The 18,361-nt window shown below is 46.0% G+C and overlaps 1 protein-coding gene across 6 annotated transcripts in view; it reads left to right on the top strand.

Annotated features, from left to right (window-relative positions):
• Positions 1–18,361, top strand: part of DPYSL2 (dihydropyrimidinase like 2) — a 76,564-nt gene that overhangs the window by 39,900 nt on the left and 18,303 nt on the right. For all 6 annotated transcript variants that reach the window (XM_067543730.1, XM_067543729.1, XM_067543731.1 and 3 more), the window contains 5 exons: positions 5,582–5,746; positions 7,890–7,951; positions 9,313–9,393; positions 10,241–10,309; positions 15,540–15,660. In XM_067543730.1, the coding sequence (XP_067399831.1) occupies positions 5,582–5,746; positions 7,890–7,951; positions 9,313–9,393; positions 10,241–10,309; positions 15,540–15,660 (498 nt within the window). The remainder of the gene's footprint in view (positions 1–5,581; positions 5,747–7,889; positions 7,952–9,312; positions 9,394–10,240; positions 10,310–15,539; positions 15,661–18,361) is intronic.

Raw genomic sequence — 18,361 nt, forward strand, 5'->3', positions numbered from 1 at the left:
GTGCTGAATGCTTTAAAGCCAGCCTGGCATGTCCTTATTATTTTAACATGTTATTTAACATGATCACTGTGTCTTTTTTAAAATTTTGATAGGGCTGGGGTGGGGGAAAGCAATGCAACTTGGTCCATTACAAGGATGTTTTGTTACAATGAACTTTAACTGTTTGATGCCTTATTAAGTCCATGGTAGTGTTTAGCAAAGGGACACGTTTGCCATCATAACTCAATTCTCCCGCTTGGGTTTTCCGCTCATGTTAAACATGTGGGGCGTTATTTTCTTTTTTTGTATCCTCCTGTGACTGGTTGTGTTTGAAATGTTCCCTTCAGATCAGCTTCTCTTATTTTGTGCTTTCCCCCTTTATGTTGCACAAAGTCCTAGTGTTGCTTTGCTCTGCCAGATACGCTGACGGCTGTTATCTCTTCCCCACAGCATTCGACCATTGGTGCTTGTAGGACACACAACATTTCAACATGGCTGGGTGCCAGCTCTGGCACATTAAAACCACACAGATAAGCTGACAGTGGTTGGTGGTGTCGTCTCACTTTGGCTTATTGTCTGGTTTTAATCTTGAGCTGATTAATTTGTACCAGGAGGGAGCGAAGGGAGCATGACGGAGAGAGAAAGGCGGCAATGGATACGCAGGTGAGGGGGTGTTAGGAGTTAGAACACATGCACCTTGTAAGCAGAGTGAAAACTGCCAAGAATGACAGAAGACCTAAAACAGGAAAATCTGAGGAGCAATTAAAGGCAACGTCTTAATGGTTGTGGTTGATATTTTCGAAGGAGCCTTAAAGCAGTGAGGTGCCTAAATCCCATTGATAGGAATTAGATTTCTAACTTGCCTGGGGGAAAATAGGCTTCAAATTCAGAGGCTTTTTAACACCTCCAGGAACAAAGGGGAAAAAATAAAGATTTGCTATAAAGAAAAACACCATCATCTCCGAGCCAGTTAGTTTCAGCTAAGGTACGTGTACATCTGTTCAGCTAGTGTAAAAAAGCATTGCCCCGTTGATGTCAGTGGAGATACACTGGTTTACAACAGCTGAGGATCTGGTGCCTTGTTTTATATCTTGGTTTTGCCAAAAGAAGAAAGGGAAAAACATTTTGTTTTAGCATTTCAACCTTTTAAACTTATTGCTTATTCCTGATGCTGTGGACATGGATCAGAATGCCGATCTGGTGGCTGGCGTAATGCATCAGCCTGGAGTCTGGGGATTATTGTCCTAGTCCCAAATTTGCCACTAACCGTGGGTGAAATTTCACCCTGTGGACGGGGTCATTCCAAGGCCTGTGCCCCACTTAAATCTTATTGGAGCCTTATTTTGAGGTCTGAAATGGCGCACGCAGGCCTGTGCTAGCCCTCTGCACTCTGGCAAATTTCTTCTTTTGTGACCTTGGCAAGACACTGCAGGTGAAATCCTGGCCCCTTTGAAGTAAATGACACTTTTGCCAATAACTTCAGGGTGGCCAGGTTTTCAGTCTTCACCTCTCTGCTGCCATTTCCCCAGCTGCGCCTCCCAAAAGTCACTCTCTGTATCTGAAAGGAGCAGTTTTCTTGGACTCCTGACTTAAAGTGCTAAATCAGCCCGTAGGGGTTGAATGCTCAAAAGGAGTTAGGCTCCTAGCTTCCATTTAAGCTCCTAATTCCTTTTTGAGCATTCAGCCCTGAGAGCTTTAAACAGATACCTGGGCACCTGTGTGTGTATTTAAGCACCTAAATGTAGAATTGGGTGCCCTGAGTGTAGAAAATTGTACCCACCCTGTTTAAAAATTGTATATCTACTAAATAAAATTTCACTCCCTGTTACTGATAACACGGTAGATTAAGAACTTTTTTTTTTAAAGGTGGATATCTTTTAAAAACATGTAGATTTTTGCTCCTCATCAGCAATGGCCAGAAACAGGTCAGTGTCATTTTTGATTCTGGCCATTTGCTTCCCAACACTGTTGCATTTGGGGTTCCCCGTTCTGCATCATGGTGTGCTAGGTAATAATTGTGCCTTTGTTATTATTGCACAAACTGACTTTCAGGGAGATTCTGGCCACATTTTCCGTAGTAAAATGTCTGAATCCATATTCAGACAGGTAAATACGTGGACCAAGGAAGGACAGTTTCATGGTTAAAGGTACTGGGTTGGACACAGGAGATTATGGTGCAATTTCTGTTCCTTTCACAGACTTCCTCTGTGACCTGGGTCCATTAACTTCTTTGTGCCCCATTTCCCCCTGTGCAATACAAGGGGATACAATCTTACAAGGCATTGGAGATTAAATCCATAAATGTTTGTGAGGCTTTCAGATACCACAAGCTATTCAGAGGTGATCTGCACTGGAGAGAGTTGAAAACTTTTGAAATGTCAATGCAATTTCAACAGCCAAAAAAGCCAGTTTCACAAAAATTTCAGTTAGTTTCTCAAACAGCTCTGCTGAGCGAGCACTTGCTCCGCGCAATGAAATCAATGGAAGCAATAATCCAGTGGCTATTTAGGTACCTGATTAGGGCATTAGGACTTTAGGCACCCTTTGGAAACATTGGCCTACCTGATTAACTCATGTCGCCCAAGACCTGGCTCTGTTATTCCACTCCCTGTGAGAAGAATAGGGAAAGGTGTCAGTAATGCTCCCACCATCCGTTTGCTTTTTAACGGCGGAGATAGGTTCGACCAAGCAGAAGATGGAGTGAATCTAGTAGAGGACGAAAGCTCTGGTTTGACATGCCTGGAGACTGAATCGAATTATATATGTCACCGTTATCACGGCATCTGAATGTCTACAAAGCAGAAGCAGCTAGTTTTCACCAAGGGCTGAGATCCACCCACTAACTTCACGAAAGGCCACCGCGCCATCGTTGAAGTTCTAACAACGAACGTGTGGTTGCTACGGAGCTCAGCTGGATTGGAACTTGTGACGCGGAGGCAAAACGTTCCGTGCCGCACCCTCCTCCTCGCAGAATGACTTGCTGCATTGAGCAGCCGGCACAACTTCATCCGAAGGGCACAAACGTTTTAACCATTATTTGCTGACAGTCACGTAGCCACCGTCACGAAAACGGAGGTGACAGCCAAAGCCTTTAATTCATGCAATAAAGGTGGTTGCTTTACGTAATCCTCTTTGCTTCCTGGAATGCTCACTCATCTCAGGCAGTCTGGGACACCATTGCCTATGCAGATTGCAGGCTAATGAGGCATTCAGGGAAGCGACACTGTTTCTGCAGTGACTTGATAGCAACTCCTCATGTAAATCGTGGATGGCTTTTCTGGCTCAGAGTAGGAGCAAAGGGATCTTTTGTGATATGGCAAAGGCTAACCGGGCCTGAGGACTCTGTCTCTCATTTCAGCATTTCCATCACAATTTAGAGCTAAATGCTGGGCTGGTTGCAACCCAGATAGTTAACAAGTCAGCTAAAAATAAACTGCTCTGATTTCTCTGCCGATAACTAAGCAGGTTTCATGTTTGTTTGTTTTTTCCCGTGGGCCAGTGTACAAACCTCCCTGCAGCACAAGTTGCATTTGGGACCTCTGAAGCCATGAGATTATATGTCTTTTTCTTAGCCGCTGCCCAGTTTTTCAGTCTCTTGCTTTCTGGCCTTGTTCCAGGCTTGTTTTTTCTTCGGGATGTGGATCCCTCTGACCATGCGCTCCCCAGGGCTAGCTGACTCCAGAGAGCGCTCCTGTTAGTACTGACCTGTTAAACAATTTTTGGGGGGAATGTTAAACCTCATGCATCAGGGTTTGTCAGTCTCTAACTCTTAAAGATTAGAAGGGGCCTAGCGTAGGGAGGCAGATTATCCCACATCTGCCCACTGTGGGGTTCTGACACCCTCCTCTGACGCAACTGGAGATGGTATACTGGAACAGCTGGACATGGGGTCTGATCCATTATGGCAGTCCTTCTGTTGGTGGTAATTCTGAGCATTTTCACCTGTAGATCTCACAGCCCTTTACAAAGGAGGGGAGTATCATTATCACCATTTTACAGACAGAGAAACTGAGGCACAAGGAGTGGACGTGATTTGCCAGGTGACAGAGCCAGGAATAGAATGCGGATTTCCTGGCTCCTAGTCCAGTGCTCTACCCACTGCTCCATGCTGCCTCTACCTATGATGTTGGTGTCAGTTCTAATCTATAAAGTCCCTGATGGCTCTGGACTCGCTTCCTTCCTTCCCCTGGTACTGCTCCGGTTGCAGTCAGCGGAGGCCCTTGAACTAGAGTCGCCCCAGAAGAGGTGGGTGGCACTCCATGCAGCCGTTTACAACTTGCCCCCTCCTTCATCCACTGGCGCCCAGCTTTGCCAACTTTTCTGGGCAGGCTGCAGAAGTCACACTGGGTGTTTGGGAGGAGGGGCGCTGATGAACCGGGACGTCAGGCTGTTGTGTTGGAGTCGTCATTGGTGGGCTAATAGCAGAATATCGGCAGCTCAGTCAGGGCTTTAGTCTTAATTTTTTGCATTGATGGTTGTTTTTAGTTGATGCGAAACAGCTAGCGCTTAAAAAAAAAAAAAAGAAAAGTCCGTACAATAGACGACAGCCTCCTTTTCTACAGGCTGGAGTTGGCCCAGACTCTTGGAAGGCCTCCTTGTGCGTATATATTTGAGGAGAAGCCCACTTCTGTGCCAAGAGCAATCACAAGGTCTACTGTGCCCCACATAAGCCTCACTTGAACCTTGGGCTGAAGGGAGACATAAGTGGTGCACAGATCTTGGTTGGGCCCCTCTGCACACGTGTGACTATCGCTCTGGATCTACCAACGGCAGTTCATTTAAGGGGTGGGTGTATATTTACAAATTGCAATGGTCTCTGCCTTGAGTACAGTGTGGAAATGATGGGGGCGGGGGGGGGGCCCATGGGCAGGTTGTCAAGGCAATTGTAGCCTGAGTTATTTCGGCGGATTTACAGAAGAGCTGAATTCGTTCACCGGACTCTTTGCTGCTCTCCCTTCCGGTGTCCTGTGGGACTGTGGTGGCAGCAACGCAGAGAATAGGTGCAGAAAGTGGGGCTTTGTATTTAGACTGTGAGCTTTTTAGGGTAGGGACAGTCCTTTTGTTCTGTGTTTGTACAGTGCTGAGCGCAGTGGGGTCCTGGTCCGTAACTGAAGCCCCCTACCTGTTTTTTGGGGTACCTTATCCAGCATCTCACAGGGCACAGAGTAGACAAAGACGTCCCTCAGTTTGACTATGGAAAGCTACTCACTGATGCTCATGGGGGGTATTGTCTGTCATTGTTTGTTTGTAACTCTAATAGGAAGTGAGAGTAACTGTACATTACTCCCTGCAGTGGTTTGAATTTGCACTGGCTTTGAACTAGGAATTTCATCCGCTCCAGTCGCATGCAATTACAGTGAAACACTCTCAGTAACTGAATTATTTCCTCCTTTAGCTTTTGCTTGTAATCAAATTACAGAGTGGATTCTAAAACCCTGGGCTTTGGAAAACACAGAGCTTTTCAAGCTCCAGTTTTTCTTTAGGGAGGTGGGGGGAAACATCCTGTTTCACAGAGTCAGTGGAAAGCTCTGTCTGTGTCTCGAATGGATGCTAAAGGCCTTTGGACGCACACTCACTGCTGCAAATGCTTTGTCTTTTCCAGTTGACCATGTAGTTCCAGAACCAGGGACCAGCTTGCTCACCGCATTTGACCAGTGGCGAGAATGGGCAGATAGCAAGTCTTGCTGCGATTACTCTCTGCATGTGGATATCACAGAGTGGCATAAAGGGGTTCAGGAGGAGATGGAAGCCTTGGTGAAAGATCATGGTAAGTTTGGGCTCCTTTAAATAGATACGTTTTTACTGATTAAAAGTCATGGGTTCTTTTTTTTTTTTCCTCTTTTCGGTTCTGAAAACTGGCCCTTGCAAATAATTTTTATTCTTGTTTTGCTCAAATTACTGGCCAGATCAGAATTCAGAATGGTGTCTGGTTTTTTATTGCTGGGGCTCGGCAAATCAGGAGGCAGTGTTGTAGGGGGTTTGGAGAAGCAAGGTTAGTGTATAGGATGGGAATGGAATACCAGCGGTGCCACTCAGCCTCCTTCCCTCTGGAGTGGTATTTGGGCAGGGAGACTGTACTGACCACGTTTAGGGGTGAGATGTGATGGCTGGGGTGGCTATACCCATTGCTGAAGTGGACAGCTACCTGTGTAATTCAGAAGGCATACGGGCCAGATCCTCAGATGATGTCCATCGACATAGCTGCATTGTCTTGAATGGAGCTACCGCAATGGAGGATCTGGACTCTCTCTGGCAATGGGCATGTCCCGAAGAGACGCATTTCTAGGATGTGTGTGTCTCCCCTGGCCAATGTCACCAGGAACACTGTAGGTCATCCAGGGGAGATAAAAGCGGCCCGACTCTCCTGTCACATGCGATGGTGCAAGTCAGGAGTAACTCAAGGGGAGTTCATGGAGTTCAACTAGTGGAAGTGTGAAAAGAGCAATCCTTCAATGGCCAGCGAAGGCAGGGGAGATGGATAAGATGATCGAATAGGGTCCTTCCCATCTCTGATTTCCTTGACATTTCATCCCCTGGGCTGGAATCATTTTTCATCCTGGTTGTGGTTAAAAAACACAACAAACTTCTGTGTCCTAATGGTGGTTTTCCTGCACATTCTGGTTACGAATTTTTACCCTGTCATCTGCTGTAGAATGCAGGGGGGACAGAGAGGCTGATTTGCATGAACTCTTACGTTGTGGTCAGCACAATGCTTTGTAGAAATGCTCTGTTAGATATTCCCCAGCTATCTAGCAGGGAGATCAGGCAGACAGGACCCATTTTTGATGTATTCCGCTTATTTTTGTTTGCTCAGCTTACCACAAAGCTGAATCCAAAAGATTTATTCCTTTTCGGAGCTGAGTGAAGCTCTAAAGACTTAGCTGTTCTCCCTGCCACAAGGTGGGCTCCAGCATTCTTATTAGCAGAGTTATTAAATGCCACAGGGCCAAGAAGATGTTGGCCTTTAATTATGATCCATTAAGTGCGTGCGTGCGCAGAAGATTGAATTGATTTCTTTATGATTTCTGCTCTCTAGGGGAGCTTAGAGAGGTCCATGTCTTATTTCCCTGGGCGTCTCCATGGCTGTACGGTCATACTCTGGTGTATTTCAGTACATCACAAACTGTGGGATTGATCCTGTTCCCAGTGCAGTCAACGACAAACTCACATTGACTCCAGTGGGGATAGGTCCATTATAATGCCTGGCATACAGTCCAAAGGGCTGATACTGCCCAGTGCTGAGCACCCTTACCTGACATTGAATTTTCATGGGAGCTGAGGATGCTTCGCACTTCCCAGGAGGCACAAAGTGTCAGATCTTCAGGTGGTGCAAATTGGCATCGCTCCATTGATTTGATGGGCCGTACTTTGATTTACTCCAGCCAACGGTCTGGCCCTCAGAGCCAAGAAGGATTAGGCCATCCGTAGCAGACCATTTCATTGCACAGATGCAAAATCAGTTCCTTTTGATGGGAAGAGGTTAAAAGTGTCTTCAGTGTCTGTACTTGTCTCAGTGGTGCATCTGGTTCTATAAAATTCCACCAGTCCGGCAGGAAGGGAGAATCCTCTTTATTCCAGAGAGGTGGAATTTTACAGGGCCAGGATTGTCTTACTCTGCAGTTCTCAAACGGTGTAGTCAGTTTTAACTCTACGAACGTTGTGCTCGATTCTCTTCTCCCTCAAACCATTAGCTTTTCTGGAGCTCCTACTGATTTACACCAGCATGCATGGTAGGCGAATCAGGCTCTTGATCTGTTCTGGTCAGACACAGCCCATCTATTCACTTAACTTCCACGTGGATCACTTTGTTTGTGTAACTTGTGGCTGGCTCACTTCTAGCTTCAACATGGACGTTGTCTATGCCTATAACTTGTACATCCGGGGCATTTTCTTTGTTCTGTCTCTGCCAGGTGTGAATTCCTTCCTGGTTTACATGGCCTTCAAAGATCACTTCCAGCTAACAGATTCGCAGGTAGGTGGGCTTTACAGGTGATGCTTTAGCCACATACAAGTGATTGGGCTCAACAGAGGAGTAACTGGGTGAAATGTAAAGGCCTGTGCTATACAGAAGATGATCTAACAGTCTCTTCCGGCCTTAAACTCTATGAAGCTATGCTCTGCACATGTATCAATGCCTCAGGTTGTGCAATTGGCAGGGATTGAACCAGAGGCCCCGGGAGATAAAAGCATGAGCTTCTCCTGCTTTAGCTAAAAGAGCAGTACTAAAAGTCTTGCTCCACTGAAGTCAATGGCAAAATTCTCATTGATTTCAGGAAGGCCACGATTTTACCCCAGCTCCTTTAATTTGGAGGCAGTAGCAGACACACAAATCTCTCTATATGGTCTTGCCATTAAAGGGAGACCCTGGGTTAGCATGTGTTATACACGTTATACTGGGAACTAGCACTCCTATTAAGAATGCCAGTTCCTGATTTTAACTGGGAAACCAGTTTCTAGGTTTGCCATTGGAATCACTGGGACCTTAAGGAAAAACATTTCCTGTGGGAATTCTATTTCTACTTGTCAATCATTGGATACGCGTCATTGTTCGGATGTACAAACTGCAGGAGGTTTTTACTTCCAAACATGATGTGATGGAGATTTTCCTCTGTGTCTGAAGTTTGCTTTAAATTGAGTAAAAGGAGACAGAAAATTTGGTATCTTCTATCTAAGAATATGGCCAAAATTTGAATCAGAGGCCACTGATTTTGTGAGCTCAGTTTTTTGGTTGTTCAGTGTGAGATCCCAAGGCAACTGATTGTCAGAAGTGCAGAGCTGCCGCAACTCCCATCAAAGGCAGTGGGAATTGTGGGCATTGAGCATCTTTGAGAATCAGGCCCAGTGCTTCTGCAAGTTGGGCATGAAAGATGCCACTTTTGAAAATTTGGGCCTTTAGAACTACCACAGAGGATGCGCAGGAGAACATACCAATTCCTGTTTTATGCTCGATAATAATAATAATAATAATAATAATAATTCCTAACTGTTGTATCTCACTGTTCATCTGAGAGTCTCAAAGTGCTTTAGAAAGGAGGCCATTACTGTTATCCCCATTTTACAGATGGGGAAACGGAGGCACAGAGAGGCGAAGTGACTTGCCCAAGAATCCCCAGCAAATTAATGGCAGGGGCAGGAATTGAACCCAGCTCTGGATCCCAGTCTACTGCCTTATCTTCTAAGGCGAGCTAAAGAGAGCTTGTCTATCTCAGTCACTTTCTTTTTGTTTTGGTTTTACATTACAGTTTAAGCTAAAGGACATTTAAGCTACAAAAACACTGGTGTATTTGTAAGACCAAAAGGTGTATATCAAATGGTGCCCTTTCTTTCTCCTAGATATATGAGGTCCTGAGCGTAATCCGTGATATAGGCGCCATAGCTCAAGTTCATGCTGAGAACGGTGACATCATTGCTGAGGTATCTTATCTGTTTGCTCTGTGGGATTTTAGCTGCATTATGCTGTCAGGTGTTCAAACTCCAAATCCCTCCCTCAAAACCCATAGCAGGAAATCACTAAAACATGTCAAGGGTCTGTCTCAAGCAACATAGACGTTTCCATGTAGAAAGCAGAGGTATACTTGAAGTGTACAGCCCCTGTAACTCACAGTAAGATAACCGTGCCTTAGGTTTACATAGCAGCTTTTATTCCGTAGTGGTTAGAAACTGTATGCATAAATCTCTTCACCCATCACTGACATGCAGCCACCTCTGAGGTAGAAGGCAGCCACTGTCTATATCAATATTTCCACAGCAGTTTAGGACCAGAAGTGAAGAAACATTTACTATACAGCGCCTGGCACAATGGGACTTGGACTTGATTGGCCTGTAGGTACTACTGCAATAGAAATGTTATAATAATAATAAATATATTGCGTCCTGATGCTCATGTCACACTCACTTTATGTGTCATGCCTAAAGGGTTTTCAACACATGGCTTGATAGTTTTGGGGGAAGCTCTGTTTTGTTTTTTCAAACCCCAAAGTCAGAGTGAAACTTGAGGGGTTGTGAAGTGACATCAAAGGAAAGGCTGGCATGACAACACTGCAAATGAAATGGCAAAGATTTGCAGAGTTCTGGCAATTACCCAGACACTGGAAGTTAGTCAGAAGGCTGGTTCTACTACTGCTGCCTGTGAACGTACCATGGGATCTTTAGGGAGCACAAATGAAGGGAACCTCAGTTTTACATCTCTTCCGAATATCTTCAGCTACTTCTGTTAGAAATTACACTGTTTTAAGCCATCTTCTTGTGTTTTCTGCCTTAGGAGCAGCAAAGGATCCTGGAACTGGGAATCACAGGCCCTGAAGGACACGTACTGAGTAGACCAGAAGAGGTGAGGACGTTACACATTTTCACTTAATTCCCCCTATTCTGGGTCATGTTTGAATATTACCAGTAAGAGCCTTGTGCCTCGATGAATGTGGCCATAAATATGGTTCACATCATTTGTCCTAGGACGTGTTGGTTTCACAAACAGATGGGAGGAAGGGAAGAGAGACTGTTGCTTTTGGAAGTGCTTGTTTGCCTATTCTGTCACAGTGCAATAAATACTAGATAGTGATGAAGACCATTATTTTTTAGTTGAATTACTGTGATGCTTATGACAAAAATATTTCTGTAGTGCCCTATGTCCTAAGGTCCTACAAGATGAAGATCCTTATAAGTATCATTAGCCTCCAAAATTGAAAATTGTTGCATAAGTAACAACTCAGGATTTGGTCCAAAGTTCTGTTCCCACTGTGTCGTACTCCTCTGAACTAGGCTGGACTTTGCACCATGGCATCTTGGCTCTGTGAAGTCCATTCATTCTGTTCAAGGGGATTCTATTGTTTCTCCAAAGTATCGGGGCTTTGCTAATGGTGCCAGATGTGGTGTTGCTGAAAGCCTGGTGGGTGAGATCATTTGCACAGCACCCCCTTTTTCTTTACTCCCCCCCGCACTTTGTTCAGTCGAGCAGCATCCAAAGGCAATTTAGTGCCAGCCATAAATCTTTCCATTTCAAATGCTGTTGCGGATTGAGAGGAACAATGCTCAGCCTGACGGGAACAAACAAAATCCTCTTCTCCCCCCCCCATCGTTGGCTCCGGGGATTGGGACTGTTTGTTTCCCGGATGCTGTGTGCAAACATCTGCATCCAGATTTCCCATCCATCCCTGTATTCCTTTACATATTTTTCTGATTGCATAAGGAAAACAATAACAGATGGTGGCATTGGAGGAAAAACTGCATGACGCTGGGGCTCGAAGTGCTGAGCTCCCTCAACTCCCATTGACTTCAAAGGGAAAGGAGGATGCTCAGCCTCGTGGAGGATTAGCTCAGTCCTTTGAAGTGCATCCTAGGCAGGAGCAAAGCTCTTCGATGTAAGGGGGCTGTTCCCTTATCTGGCTTGTTTGTTCCAGTTTGCGGGAGATGCTCATTCTTCTTTCAGTACAATTAGGATACTTTGCCTGACGTGCTGGTGCCCGAAATGAGAATCAATCCAAGACACTGGGAACCACCTTTGCCCTTGAAATCAGCTCATTCAGTGGCATTAATGGTGCCTTGGCCCCATTCTGCTCCCTTGCAAAGCCCATCAACCACAAAGGTGTAGTGAAGGGCCTGATCCTGAGAGGGGCCGTGGCTCAGCAGTTCCCATTGAGTTGAAGGGGCTCAGCATTGAACGGGTCTAATGCCTGCAAGACATAACCACCTGGTGGAAGGGCTGTCAGCTATAGAATTGACTTTGCACACGGGCTTACCAGAGCGCGCAGAGTTGAGTTCAAGGCCTGTCTCTGTCCCCGGTGTGGGGATTAATGGGGTGGGCTGCTGTTTATTTTGCTGGGTGTCTTTTTTTTTTTTTTTTTTTCCTTTCATTGCTTGTGCAGGGAATGAGTGCAAAGGGAATGGGAGTTGTTCCATTGACTTCATTGGGCTTTGGATCAGGCCTGGGTTGAGCAACACCCAAGGCATTTATTTAGTCAGAACTCCCATTGAGTTCAGTGAGAGCTTTGCCTGAGTAAGAAATTCAGGATCTGGCCGCACGTGTGTGTGTTGCTCAACAGTGTGCATATTCCTTGGCTTGCACAACTGAGTGCATTTCAGAAATGCAAGCAGTAAATGAATTAGGGCTAAAGTGTCAAAGGTGACTAATGGTTTTGGGTGCCCAACCCAAGATATATGATAGGGATTGATTTGCAGAGAGGCAGATGCTCAGCGCTCCATCAAAGCCAAGCCCTTTTATGGTGTCTCAGACTGGGCTTCCCAAATCACTAGTCACTTGTGAAAACCTTGCCCTTAATAACTCATTTCCTTCTGTTATGATGTGTTTTCAGAGCAATCCATCTTTTTTGTTTTTATTGGGCCACAAGAATAAAATCACAGTCCCTCCAAATGCTCCAGGAAATGTCAGATTTATTTTATTAACTTTTTTTTTTTAAAAGGGAACTGCTGTGCTTGTGCTTCCAATACACACTGGTTATTGCAAACGTGCCCCTTGGAGTCCTGATCCAGTAATAGTCATGTGCCTGTCACCATAGTATCTGGGCATAGGACACAGATTAAACAGCCCTGCTCCCTTCAATTCATAGCAGATCATTGTAAGGTGTAGTATTTATGTAGTACTATTCACCCAAAAATCTCAGTGCTTTTCGCTAAGACGGTTTAGTATTGTTATGCCTGTTTTACAGCTGTGGAAACTGAGGAACAGACAGAAAAGGGGATTTACCCGTGATTGTATAGGGAGTCAGTGGCGGAGCTGGGTACAGACCCAATGATAACTGAATATAACAGTTTCGATTCATTCAAACAGCCTGTCCACAATTATCATTTAAGACATTAAAGATTGCGAAGTGCTTTGAGATCTGCAGATGAAAAGTGCTACATAAGGACTAGGTGATATTATCATTCCCCATCCCCTCCAGGAGGTCGCCGGGACAGTGTCATAACAATCCTCCCCAGTCGCGGATAGGAATACCAGCGATTGCGCTGTGACATTCCCACCTCAGCGATGAGCTTCCCATGCACTGCCCCGCCTGCCTCCCCATTCACCTGCGCATGTTCCAACCTCTGGGCATTGCAGGATGGGTGCCGCTGTGGCTTAGAGCTCATGCAGTTAAATAGGAGAAGGAAGGCAGGTGCTCTTATGGTCTGATTCAGAGTTCATGGAAATCAAAGGGAGGAGTCTCAGTGTTGCCTGAAAAGGCTGGCTCAACGATGTGACTGGTTTTTGTTCTTGTGTCTCGGAGAAGAATATTTGGCGTCCGTCCACTCTTCCTACCAGCTTCTTTTTCCATGGCAAGTGCTGCTGGCCTTCGCGCGCTGCAGCTAAGAAAGCTGTATTACACACATCTTCGCTCCCTTTGCCATTTGGGTGGGGCGGCAGGGCTATAAAAGGTCCCTTTTTAAGTTGGTGGGAGCTGTGCATCACGGCCACAGTGGGGGCCGAGTTGGTTACAAATCGTGGAGTGGCCAAGAGGCCAGCATTTTAACCCATGCTGTGCCAGACCCCACGTTTTTTTTAAAGTCACAGCTGTTTTAAGGCAGCTGCAGGGCGTCAGAGCAGCACAACAGATGGCAGCTTGGACAATATGAGCAGAAGCCGCTATAGGCACTTAAAAATGTGTATGTTTAATGCATAGTTCCCTAGGCCATTCTGTTTTTGCCTTCAGGTAGCATGGCCCAATGGATTAGGCAAGGGCTGAGATCCAGGAACACCCCTACATTCTCATTCTGGCTCAGCCTTGGGCTCGTGACGTAGGACCTGGTTTTTCAGACGTGTTCCCCAGCGCTGTCAGGGGGAGCTGCTGTCTGCTCATCGCCTTTGAAAGCCAGGCTCCTGCTCCCTCTGTTTGTGACAAGGGTGGACAGTAACTAACATCGCTGCCTCCCATTGAGAGGATTCATTCATTAGTGACTGTATAGCACTTTGAAACTATAGCCCCAATCCCAAAGGTCCCATTAAAGGTAAAGGGGCCAAATTTAAGCCCTGGTCTTGTAGCGAAGATGACAAAGGCATGGGGGTAGTCCCCGCTGATGACACAACCTGAGATGCTGGAGGCCCTGATTCTCTGTGGCATTATTCCATAACTAGGCCTGTGTAACTTCAGTTACATTGGACTGCAGGGTGGTTTTGGGCAAGTCTGTTCCCTTCTTTGCGCCTCAGTTTCCCTAGCTGTCAAATGAGGGTAGTGATACTGACCGCTTTTATAAAGCGCTTTGAAATCTGCTAATGAGCCAGGTATTTGATTTATTATTCAGTTGAGACTCAAACTGAGCGTATTCAAGGAATAGGCCCATAAAATACTAGGTTCTGTTATTACACTGTTTGATTTTTGCAATGGATTGATCTGATTCTTCCTGAGATCATTCAAGCACCTGTAACAGTCTCATACTGTGGTTGGATTAATTCTAGGGCCAAATTTTTAACACGGCTTCCAAAACTGCTCCCACAGAATTTGCGAGGGCGTGCAGTTCCATGTGCAACGAGCTGTTGATTGGTGCAGTTTTGTGGGACTTTGCACATCATAGCAGATTCCCAGTTCAGATATGATGATGGGAGGATACAGTTTAGGAGGCTGCTTTGCAAACGTGGCTTCTGAAAATATATGGCTAATGTTATGATCTGTAGTATCTGCTGCCTATGTGGGCTGGAACACTGGTGGCTTTGCTGAGTCAGCATTGGAGTACTTACTTTTTGTATTATGGAAGGTGCTTAGTCATAATTGTCATGCACACGATGGATGACATTTTAGGACTTAAATGGGGCCTTGTGCTGGCCCGCTGCAGAAGGACGACTATCACTGAGTATGCCAATGACTGAATAAAGAAATGGACTAAAATGTGTAGTAAGGCATGATAAGGGCAATCAAATCTCATGCTTCAGGGTGTGTTGCCTTACCTTCAGGAAGGAATTTTCTCCCACGTGCAGCACTTAATGACTGGTGGATCAGTTATGGGGAAACCGGCTTTACTCCAATACCTCAGCTATTTCCAGAGGAAGGATAGAAGGATGTAATGTTAGCTGGTAAAGTGCTTGAGGCAGGGACCGTCTCAGTGCAATGCTGAGCACACTGCCTGTACTCAACAACTAACAATAATACTAGGTGTATGATCTGTCCTTGCATGAAAAAGTCCTGTGGGTGAAACGGTCATTGCTGTTCCAGCTCCTGTAAATCAGGTAAAGGGGTTCAGAGTGGCATGAAAGCTGTAAACCCTGGATCCAACCTGGGGAAGGAACTGAGGAAGAGTCCCAGTGGCAGGGGCATGGTAGGAATCAGCTGGGTGCAGTAGGGGAGTCCTCTAGCCTGCACCCGTTGTGGGGATTTTAGATGCTGCAGAGCCGCCTGTGTGCATGGAGACTAAACTACAGCAGCTCTCAAGGCTGCCCTAATTTATACCAAAGGCCAATCCAATCCCTGCAGCAGCCTGCCATCTAAATGCCGGTAGCCACCCAAACCCACCCCCCTCCTTTGAGTCCTGTGCCCACTCTGCTCCTAGGAAACCAAAGCTGTAACCGGGTTTGTTGGAAGAGATGGACCCGCTCAGCGGAGCTTGTGCTAACGCGCCGCTGACTTGATTTTTTTTAGGTGGAGGCTGAAGCAGTGAACCGGGCGATCACCATCGCCAACCAGACCAACTGCCCCCTCTACATCACCAAGGTGATGAGCAAAAGTGCCGCCGATGTCATTGCTCAGGCCCGGAAAAAGGGTAAGTTATTCATAGTTGCTAGGAGACCGTCCAGCTGGTCTCCCTGCCGCGCTGGGATTGTTCACTGAAGGACATTTTTTCTGGTGTTGTCCACTCTGGGTTTTAAATGTCCCAAGCAACTGGCTCTGCATCACTTCCCATGGGAAGCCTGATAAGCTGTCAGGAAGTTTTTCCTGATAGTCACCCAATTGTTTTCTCTCTGAATATTTATTCCGTTACCCTCAGTAATTTCCTCCATTAGACAGGTAGCAGGTGCCCCACCTTTAATCAGTGTGTCAGATTACACAAAACTCTGTCCTCGTCACTCACTCCTTCCAGCTCCCCCGCTCTTTCTTGGTTACGGCACCCTTCTGCGCCCGCAAATAAACACAGTATTCCCGGGGCAGCTGCAGCGGAGAGAAGTAATCTGCCCTTGGGATGTGTATACCCCACATGGGCTCATTGTCTCTCTTGCTTCTTAGACCCATGTAGGAGGAAAAAGTGAGCTGTGCTGTTCTTAAGCAGGGCATTAGCTTATGCAGGGCAAGCAAATGACATCACCCCTTTCCAGACTCAGTGGATTTACAGTTAAACAGCAGAGAGAGCTCCGCTTTCACCCCTTGCTTCTGCTACTAAAGCCTCGTTCATTTCCACTGAAAGCGTCTAGAGTGGGAGTTTAAGCAGGAGGATTTTTTTTCTCTTTTTGCACTCAAGGATTGGATTTAATCTGATGCAGTCTAAATAAAACCAAACGGATACATGAGATCAGTTTCCACGTGGGTGCAAGGTGCTGGAAGAATTGGTTCCTACTGCAGCAAACTGCAATGCAGGGGGGAGAGAATTCTCAAGTGCTTAGACCCCCTGATTCCCGTTAAATTAATTCAGAGCTGGTCGGAAGAATAGAGGATGTTCTCTTTCAGCCACAGAACTGGAACAATGCAAGCAGCATCAGAGGCAGCTTTCCCCACTTAACCCACTGATGTGGCTCATTTGGGACCTAGAACGATAACCTAGAAATGAGAGTAAATTCACATAGTGAGGAGACTGTCTGAGCATTCAACAAATGACTGAATTTATCTCCCCCCACCGTGAGAGAGGGAAGTATTATTCCCACTTTATGGGCAAGGAACTGAGTGATTGAGAGATTAAGGGATTTGCCCAAGGAGGCTGTGGCAAACTGTGGCAGAGTCGGGAACTGAGCTCTGCTCTCTTGAGTCCTAGTCATGTGCACTAAGCTTGAAAAGCCTCCCTCCTCCCTTAGTCACACCTGGACAGAGAGCCAATAGAGGTGGTAGTTTTTGGGATGTGGGCTAGCAGTCTACCAGGCCAAATTCATTTTGGGCATTAAGGAGTAACCCAGCAGGTAGAAAAATTTCATTGCTACTACGTGTTAGGCACATATCTGGTGGTGATCACCAGGGTGGATGGAGGGGCTGGACGGGGTGCAATTTTTCCTCCATCACAAAATATTTGTCATTGGTAGAATTGACTCTCTCTGCTATTTTTATGAAATGATGCAGATAATAAGACCCCTACCCCCTAATTATAGAAAATGTCCCAGGCCAACCAAACAACATCAAAAATATATGTCTAATGCACACATGGTGCAACTGTAATTATCTTCTTAGTAGCGCTGAACACAATGACAATAAATGTAAATTACTTATATAACAGTAATGATTCTTAGCAGAAGGGCTGTAGAATGTTTTATATGAATAGATTGTGTGGACAAAGTAAACCATGTACTATGATGTAATCCCTACATATAACTATGAGCTACTGAATATTTAATGCCACCCCACTTTGAACTATAGTCACTGCACGTGGAACTGGAAGCATTTCAAAGAATGCTACCATGGAGATCCTGGATTTTAATCTCTTAATCTGGGAGCCTAAATTGGCCTCCAGGACCTCTCTTACCTTTCCTCATGCCTATATGTACCATGACTACTGGCTTCTCCCCAGCACTGCACGTAAATCTGTCTAGATGTCTGGAGGGCCCCATAACCTTTGCACCCAGCAGGCAATTAACCATGCATTTCTCCTGGTTATCACAAACCCAGCTCTCTTTATTTCTAATAATCAGATCCCCCATTACTATTACCTGGCTCTTCCTCAGAACTCGGGTGCCCTCCCCTGGAGGGGTATCCTCAGTGCAAGAGGATACAGTGACATCATCTGGGAGGAGGGTCTCAATTATGGGATCATTTCCCTCTGCTCCAGTTTCACGTTCTCCTTCAAGACGTTCATCCTTCAACGGCACAGAGGCTGTCAGACTGGGGGTGGGACCACGTTGCTGTGCCACTGGAGATCTCAGCTACGTACCTCCATCTCCATTAACTCCTCCAGTTCACCCACTCTCAAGAGCCCGTACTCGGTCTCTGAGGGCCATGCGTTGTTAGCTGCAATGAACTGGACAGTCCCCCTGCTGCTGCTAGACTTCTGCCTGCATTATTTTTTGCTCTGGCAGGGTTTTGTTAGTTTTTGTTCTTTTTTGGGGTGTGGTTGGTTTCTTGGCCTATGTTTCATAGTATGTTTCATAGGTGTATCTGGCTCTCCCACTCCCTCTTTAAACTCACCTATTCACTAGCTCCTCCGGTGTGTAGGGGCTGGCTTTTAAAACCTGTTTTCCCTGAGTTAGCCCTGCCCCCTTGTCAAGAGATCCTAAAGGGATTAGGGGGCAAAGGCTGGCTGGCTACTGCCTTGTTAGGAAGCTCTCAGC

The sequence above is a fragment of the Emydura macquarii genome, unplaced genomic scaffold (assembly GCF_026122565.2).
Source record: "Emydura macquarii macquarii isolate MOO-44397 ecotype Brisbane River unplaced genomic scaffold, CSIRO-AGI_Emac_v2 contig_967, whole genome shotgun sequence".
NCBI classification, from domain to species: Eukaryota; Metazoa; Chordata; order Testudines; family Chelidae; genus Emydura; species Emydura macquarii.